The sequence below is a fragment of the Lytechinus pictus genome, chromosome 5 (genome assembly GCF_037042905.1).
Source record: "Lytechinus pictus isolate F3 Inbred chromosome 5, Lp3.0, whole genome shotgun sequence".
Lineage (NCBI taxonomy): Eukaryota > Metazoa > Echinodermata > Echinoidea > Temnopleuroida > Toxopneustidae > Lytechinus > Lytechinus pictus.
The window spans coordinates 33,896,022-33,904,378 of NC_087249.1; the positions used below are offsets into that span (position 1 = coordinate 33,896,022).

The following is an 8,357-nucleotide window of genomic DNA, read 5'->3' on the forward strand; positions in this document are numbered from 1 at the left end:
CAACTTTTCTACAATAGGCTCCAAATCTAACTCATGTCAATGCCCTTCTGGCTCCAAAGTAATGTTGGTTCAGAGGATGGACATACTACCTTCTGCAGTATATAGCCTAGGATGATGAAACCTCTACCATGGACCATCTGCTGTTGAGTTGACATAGAACCCTTCAATAGATCACACAGTAATCCTAATAGAAGAGGGCTGCAAAGGGAAAACAGAAAAGGAAAATTTGCTTTGTATTACTACTGTGCTTTCTAACATGGAGATTTACAATCGATCTAGTAATATCCCTAAAAAGCTTCTTGAGGTATCATGTATTTGCGATATATCTGTATATATAATGACATCTGTGACATTTAATATTGATACCCAAAGAATTAAATCAACCTCGCTCCTATATGATATGTGATGATGATGATGAAAGTCAAGAGTGCAATAGTACTTGAAAAGCACACATACATCTGTCAAGAATGAAGCTTACCAAACTGCAGGAGTCTCCTCATCATCTTTGGTAGTCAGTTGTTGATGGAGATAATCCAGTTGGGTGAAGATAGGGAAAAGCATGTGTATACCACCGATGGAATGCAACGTACTGTGAATGGAGTGGGTCACAATGGCTCTGACATCCTACAAAAAAAATTAATGAGATTTAGTCATTTTCAATTTTGCAATCAAATAAAAAAGCAACATGTTTCAACAACTGCCCTCGTCATTCCACAAGTGATAACACCACCACTACCAATTGCAATAACCATCACCCGTCCCCCATCGTCCACATCAACACAATCATAGTAATGAACACCACTTCTGCATTCCATCAACTTACTACAGTATGTTTATTTGTCTCCTTCTTTTATTATTTCCTATAACCCAATTTGATTTCTCCACTCCGGCTCTACTCCATTTCTTCATTTTCCTTTATTTCCTCCTCATTTCTTCTCTTTACTGTGGTCACTCTAATACTATGTGTATGTTAGGTTATGAACATGAAAGATTGCTTACATACTTAATTTCACAGATAGACCACAGACTAGCCACGACCCCATTGATACCATCATATGCAATATGACTAAGTGTCTCTTCAATAAAACTGCAGCCAAAGACATGGCAACATATCAACAAATGATTTGAAAAGGACACATGCCTGTACATACCTGAACCATGAGGGCATGTGGTGAATGGACAAAGAACGATGGGTTACCCTTGGGTGATGACTCTAGACATAGCTGTGATTCAGTAGCAGCAGGGTTGTAGAGGAACACTATGCTGCTGGTTAGCTTGCCATCATATAAGACCTTCTTGAACTGATCTGGAAGGCTTACATCACTCTCTGATGGGAACTTGAAATGACTCTGATGGATTGAAAAGTGATACAAAGGTCATGTTCAGTATCAGTGTATAATCAATTGGGAATAGAAAGAGTAAAATATAATAAGATGAAGACATAGATCGGATCCAAATTTAATCTGGCATTAGAGTTGAAAACCCAGATCTTTATAAAGGTTTTCAACAAATACTACTTATAATAACAACATCAATGATAATAATAAGCATGTTTCAAGGATATTAAGCACCACTACAGACCAACATTAGCAGAAGCTGCCACTTCTTTCCTATGCTCAGTACATCAATCCTGCCAGGTACGAGTATCCCATTTATCTCTGTGTTGGTCGAGTGGAGAATAATATGGATAAATTTCTTGCTGAAGTGAAGACTGCAATTTTTTTAATGTCAAAATCCCATTCATATAATATTTTACAGTTTTATGAGCAGCTTTCTGAATCAGTAATCACCAAGCCCAAGAGGTATGCCATCAAAACTCAATTTATGTCAATAACATTAACCTTTAAAAATGTCAATATCTAAAATTGTCTTTCGAGTATCTTGCTCAGTCAAGAATGATACATTACCGTCATAAAATTATATATTATGACTCTCTTGTGCTAAGCTAGAAACAAGATGTTGATTCATAATTTATCAAGCCATCACTAGAGCTGTGTATATATTATGAAACAATAACTTCATTTTTGAACCCAACTCAAGTATACAATCCAAATTTATTATTTTTTAATAGTTGTGTACTAACATGATTTTTAATGAAGCTCTCTATTGCATTATCAATCATATCATGACCGAAAACAAATGTTTTTTTTATATATGACAATAAATTATATTGAACCTTGAATATGCAATTTCTTAATATTGCACATCACATTATGATTTAAGATAATCTTTTTTGTATTTCGCTGATCAAATTACTGCTTGGATCATTCCAAATATCAAATAACATATAAGTAAAATATATTCTTCTTTTGAAAAATACATTTATTTTTCATTTCCTAGGTCAATCTAAAATTACCCTGTAGTTGGGACCTAAGAGGTATATTCCATGGATACACTGTGGTGATATGGCTTCACTGAACAGATACACAGATGACAGCTGGCCACTGAAAGTTCTCTCCTTGTCTGCCGTGGGCGCCGACCCTAGGAAACACTTGTCATATGGCTGTCAGAAAGAGGGTGGCATCACATTGTTAGTGATATGATCAAAACTGCTTGTTCTACTTTACAGAATATTATCTTTTGATAAATCATCATCTACATCCCCCTCCATAAAATAGAAAAAGAATTATGAACAAACCAGTGCATGTCACTTCCAAGGATAGATATTGTGGATATTTAGCATGACCAACATATGGTAACTTGAAAGCAATCCCCTATCCTGCTTTTAAAGGTATATGTTTGTTCATCATCATCCTGCAAACAAAACTGTGTTTATGTCTTAGCATGAAACTACTTGTAAAATTAATTGCTATACTTTGAGGGATGAAAAGTAAGTATATGTGTTCAACTTTCCTGCAATTGATGTGTATAATATGATTTTAGAAGAAAACAGATCCAATAATGAATAGCTAATTGGTTCATGTGTTAGGAAGTTCAAGGCTCCATAACACAAAGCTTTGCAATCAATCACTAAATGGCAATAGACAATGAATATCACTGTTGCATACACATTTTGTTCAACGCACTGACCAAAAACCAATCAGAATTGCTCTTTTATATTCACAATCCATTGAAAAACCTTTCTGCTACATGTTTCAGGACTATAGCCTACTTTCCATATAGTCTTATCTGCAAGTTTCACAATGATTACAGTATCTTATACACAACAATCTAATATAGAGCATAAGTAAAATGATGAACTTACATCACTAGTGCTGACATACCACTGCATCTCACCCGATGATACCAGGGTTCCATTGACATAGCATTTGATTTCACTCGTCCTCCATCTGTTGTACACATGCACCACTGTTACCATGTACCACTGAAATAAGAAATAATTTTTCAAGATTAAAAGTCCCATCTCGTTTTGGTAAGCCTCGTATGTTCATATTTCTTTGCTGTTGGGGAATGATGAGCAAAAAAAATTCTTGCCAAAACTTAAGGTTTTTTTTTCTCTGTAGGACAAAAAAGCAAACAATATTTCAATGCACTTTCTATATTTCTTATTGACCACATGACATATTATCTATTTTAGTGACTATTATCGATGTATGAATTCATAACATTATTAATAACAATAAAATATATTAAACATCTTAGTAAAGCAACCTAAAAAATTTGAGAATTCTTCCATATGATTAGGATAATCACTGACAGGTCTCATCCCATCTTAATGCCATTTCAACTTCAAATAATGTATTAGATTACCAAGACTAATATCCAGTTGATTTTACACCATTTTATTCTATCTGCAGAATGGTAAAAATTCAAATTAACAGTAGACCAAATGCACATTAGACCAACTTGTATTGGTCCAAGTGGCTATAAAAAAAAGATATAAAGTACATGTATGATCCATGGGATAATAAAGTACCATGGGAATAGCTGATCTGACATTACAATCTACTGTTCAGATCTCATATTCCACATTTACACAAAACATTTAAACTCTATTGTAGTATTACAGCAAGTATTGCATGTCATTCATTATGAGTAGAATGGTTCATTGCATCTTAGTAGGAGAGTATACACATGAACTTAGGAAAGGAATTAAAGACCTCTTGTTACATCTCATTAGACAAAAATGTCACTCCAACAGAAGACTTGGAGTTGCCTGCTTGGCTGCATGAATGGATCAACTTTCCCCATTTACACTAGGAAACAATGCTGACTGCTAGTAAGCCTTCATTAATTCAAGTACAGGTTCAAACAAATTCAACTGTAATTTCTCCTTTTATAAACGTAATTTCATCCATGATATATCCTGAGATCAATTTAACAAGTTGACTCTTGGATTTGCTTCCTCTAAGCATGATTCAAAAGTTCATTTTCATTATTCGTGCTTTTATCAAATAATTATATGTTCATTTTCACAGTATGATGATAGATAACCTTTAGTGAGACAATTTCCATTAAGGAAGTCTGAATTAATATACAAAAATTTCTTCTTGTCTGAATGACCTGAAATACTATGTTGAGTTGAGGGAATAGATCTTTTTGACTTTTCACCCTGACTGCACTGCAAGAGGATACAGTGGCCCTCTGGTGCCTATTTTCAGCCCTGGTTGTAACTCCACACTTTAATCAAAATGTATGCTTTTGTGCACGAGCCAATGAGCTGTCTGAGTGGCAGAATGACAAGAGCTGTGATATTTCATCTCAAAGTAGGTGGGCCTGTCTCAAAATGTGACATTTTCCTTTCTCTCCTTTGAATAACTTTTTTTAATAGGAATACATTTCATGTACTAATAAGTGCTTGTTCCATATCTGTGGTAATTTTGTTCAATATTAATTGACCTGTAAAATGACTAATCAAATTACTTTGTGAGTTCATTCAAATAAATTTCTTATTTAAATAGAAAAGGGCAGGAACATGGAGGAATTAGAACCTATTTCTCGTACTTATTGTTGCTGATCTTTATTAGATTCAATTGCAATGTCAGAAGAATCCAATTATCAAATGACCTTCAAAAGCACTAGAATAAATCTAATAAGACATGTCACTAATTCAGATTGCAATCAATCTGTTCCCGAGTAAATCTGCCTAACCATACTAAAATAGGGATCTAATTTTGATGTCTACTCTCTTGCAATCTTGGCTACTCAACCAATAAGGTCATTGAATTAAAAAGAAATCTGAACTAGAGCGAAGGCAGAATAAGATTACAATGTAACTCACCTTTCTTGGTTGGAAGTCATACTTGATGCAGTGCTGAAAGCCTTTACCTTTGACCTTGACAGAGGTCACAACCAGGCATGAACCCATGAAGTGACCAGAGTAACCGACACCTTTGCTTGTTCGAAAGCTAGACCATGAAAAAGAATATGACTTTTACAAATTTGTGTGTTTCAATCGAGTTACATTTGCTCATGTTGCAATATAATGTACCATGATGGTAGTGGTGGTGGTGGTGGTGGTAGTGGTGATGGTGATAGGGGTAGATATAGTGGTGTTAATGGTGATGGCACTAGTGATGATGCTTATTGCATTGGCCATGACAATGGTAGTGGTAGAGGTAGAGAAAGTGGTCATGACAGTGGCAGAGATAATGGTGTTAGTGGTCATGACAGTGGCAGAGATAATGGTGTTAGTGGTCATGACAGTGGCAGAGATAATGGTGTTAGTGGTCATGACAGTGGCAGAGATAATGGTTTTAGTGGTCATGACAGTGGCAGAGATAATGGTGTTAGTGGTCATGACAGTGGCAGAGATAATGGTGTTAGTGGTTATGACAGTGGCATAGATAATGGTGTTAGTGGTCATGGCAGTGGCAGAGATAATGGTGTTAGTGGTCATGACAGTGGCAGAGATAATGGTGTTAGTGGTCATGACAGTGGCAGAGATAATGGTGTTAGTGGTCATGACAGTGGCAGAGATAATGGTGTTAGTGGTCATGACAGTGGCAGAGATAATGGTGTTAGTGGTCATGACAGTGGCAGAGATAATGGTGTTAGTGGTCATGACAGTGGCAGAGATAATGGTGTTAGTGGTCATGACAGTGGCAGAGATAATGGTGTTAGTGGTCATGACAGTGGCAGAGATAATGGTGTTAGTGGTCATGACAGTGGCAGAGATAAGGGTGTTAGTGGTCATGACAGTGGCAGAGATAATGGTGTTAGTGGTCATGACACTATTAATGGTTCTAATTGTGGTGGTCATGGTAGTGGCAGAGATAATGGTGTTAGTGGTCATGACACTAGTAATGGTTCTAATTGTGGTGGTCATGGTAGTGGTCGTAGTGGTAGTAGAGAAAGTGGTCATGATGGTGGTGGTGATGGTAGAGAAAGAAGTTATGGTGGAGGTGATATAAGTAGTGGTCATCATGGTTGGAATGATACCACAATGCACCTCAGATAACATATTAAACCAATTAACAAATCATGTTTGATCCTCAAAGTACAACCAATGACAAATTTCCTTTCCAATAATACCAAATAAATCTAAAATATCTCATTCTGGCTTTCTTCACATATAATGTCCTTCGTGGCAAAGGGTCACCTAATCCCTATGTGATATACACTGCATAAAAAGTCCACATTCACATTACATTCCTTACCAGTATAAGTACGGTTTATCCCTCTCTATGTTTGTATTGATTGGCTCCACTCTAAACCAGGTAGAGAATGTGAATCCATTCTGATAGGGCCACCGGGCAATGGGTGGTAGTGCTATAGCCTGCATAGAAAGAAACATAATATCAATTAATAAATCACTGTACCAGTTTACTCAAATAGGTTTTGCACTTTTTATGAAAGTTGTGGGTCAAATCTAAGGTACAAGGCTGATCTGGGGACTTATTTGAAAAGGAGTAATGTGTTACTTACATTCAAGCTAAGAGCTATAACATTAAATGCTACAATTTTAAGACAAAGTTAACCTCAAACCCATCAAATGGCAATATTTTATTAGCTGACAACAGAAGCTAATATTTTTCCACCAATTTTTTTAAACAGAACCTAGAAGAAGGTAGATATCGTGGCTTGAAATGATCTCTTAATAATCATTATGATAAAAGAGGATTGTTGTTAGCAGTTTGAATAGGTCTACTCATCAGTTATTGGTAGAACTACATCAGAGCCAGAACCAAATACCATGTACTGTTGATATACTGATGCACTTCTAGCAACATCTACTGCTAGAGGGAAAGGGCTTCATAGTCAATTTTTTATAGTATAAATAGACTCCTGCTTGAGATAACTTGTATACTGTAGATCTTGTAACTGATGAATGGATATTATTACAGGGAAATGTCTCCTAGCATGTAATGATAGAAAAATGTCAAAAATATATTCTTATTTTATTCATATTCCATACCTTGTCAAAGGAATGTATGGTATCAATATTCCTTATATTTTTACCTCTTTTTCCTTCTACTCTACTTCTCTTTTCTTCCCCCTCCCCACTAATAATATTCCATTTCCCCTTCTTCCACCTTCATTTTTACTCTCTCTCTCTTCTTTTTATTCATTTTCTTCTTCTCTTTCTTTATCTTTCCCTTCTTCTCTATCATTTCCTTATCATTTAGAGTAAAACTCTCCTTTGATCATATTTTGATTGATTGGCCTTCTTAATTTACAGAAATTGAATTTATTCATACTTCTAGCATTTAATTCAACGAAAAATGACTTTATGAATCTCTTAAGCTCAATCATCAATACTATCAGATCGCTTTCTAACTGCACTACATCTTTTGTAGCACTGATTCCATGTGGGCATCAGGTGTGGATGTAACGATCCTATTTATTCAAACACTAGATTATCACAGCCTCAGAAGAAAAAGCATCAATGTCACATAATACATTTCATGTGCAAGCTGGTACAAGTATCTGTAACATTTACATGATACAATTTCTATGATACAAAGTATTACTGCATAATTCGATCATCTGTTCTTTAAGGTAAAGGAATTAAAGAGAAATTCCAGTAGTTGCAGTAAACACTGATTTCATGAGAAAGTCTGTAAAACCAGGCTTAATTGTCAGTATATCATCGAGGATCTAGATCTGGTACAGTTACATAAACTGAACTTTGTGAAATCTTGAAATCTATGCTGAAAAATGTTCAGACTGAACTTCCCAAACACAGATAAGCGCACGTGGGACAGTGTATAATTATTGCTTTGAGCGTCGGGCCCGACGCTCTACCCGAATCCTGTGGTTATTTGCTGATTTCTCAGCAATTACACAATTTCTTCCAGAATCCTTTGGCACATGCGTTTTATTTATACAAACAGACACTTTGGTGGTCATTTCATTGGATTCTGTACGAACTCATTTTGATATCATTACCAAAACTAGCATTTACCTTTAATGTTGAGGATACCAAACTCATGATTAAATGCACAAATGTAATA

General features: G+C 35.6%; 1 protein-coding gene across 1 annotated transcript in view; it reads right to left on the bottom strand.

Annotated features, from left to right (window-relative positions):
* The window catches only part of LOC129261517 (neurobeachin-like), a 61,714-nt gene extending 54,200 nt beyond the window's left edge, over positions 1–7,514 (bottom strand). The window contains exons 1-8 of the mRNA XM_064099471.1: positions 7,449–7,514; positions 6,561–6,679; positions 5,183–5,309; positions 3,206–3,325; positions 2,357–2,503; positions 1,152–1,349; positions 479–624; positions 90–198 (exon numbers count right to left, since the gene is read on the bottom strand). Coding sequence (XP_063955541.1) covers positions 90–198; positions 479–624; positions 1,152–1,349; positions 2,357–2,503; positions 3,206–3,325; positions 5,183–5,309; positions 6,561–6,679; positions 7,449–7,514 — 1,032 coding nt within the window. The remainder of the gene's footprint in view (positions 1–89; positions 199–478; positions 625–1,151; positions 1,350–2,356; positions 2,504–3,205; positions 3,326–5,182; positions 5,310–6,560; positions 6,680–7,448) is intronic.
* Positions 7,515–8,357: the final 843 nt, after the last annotated feature.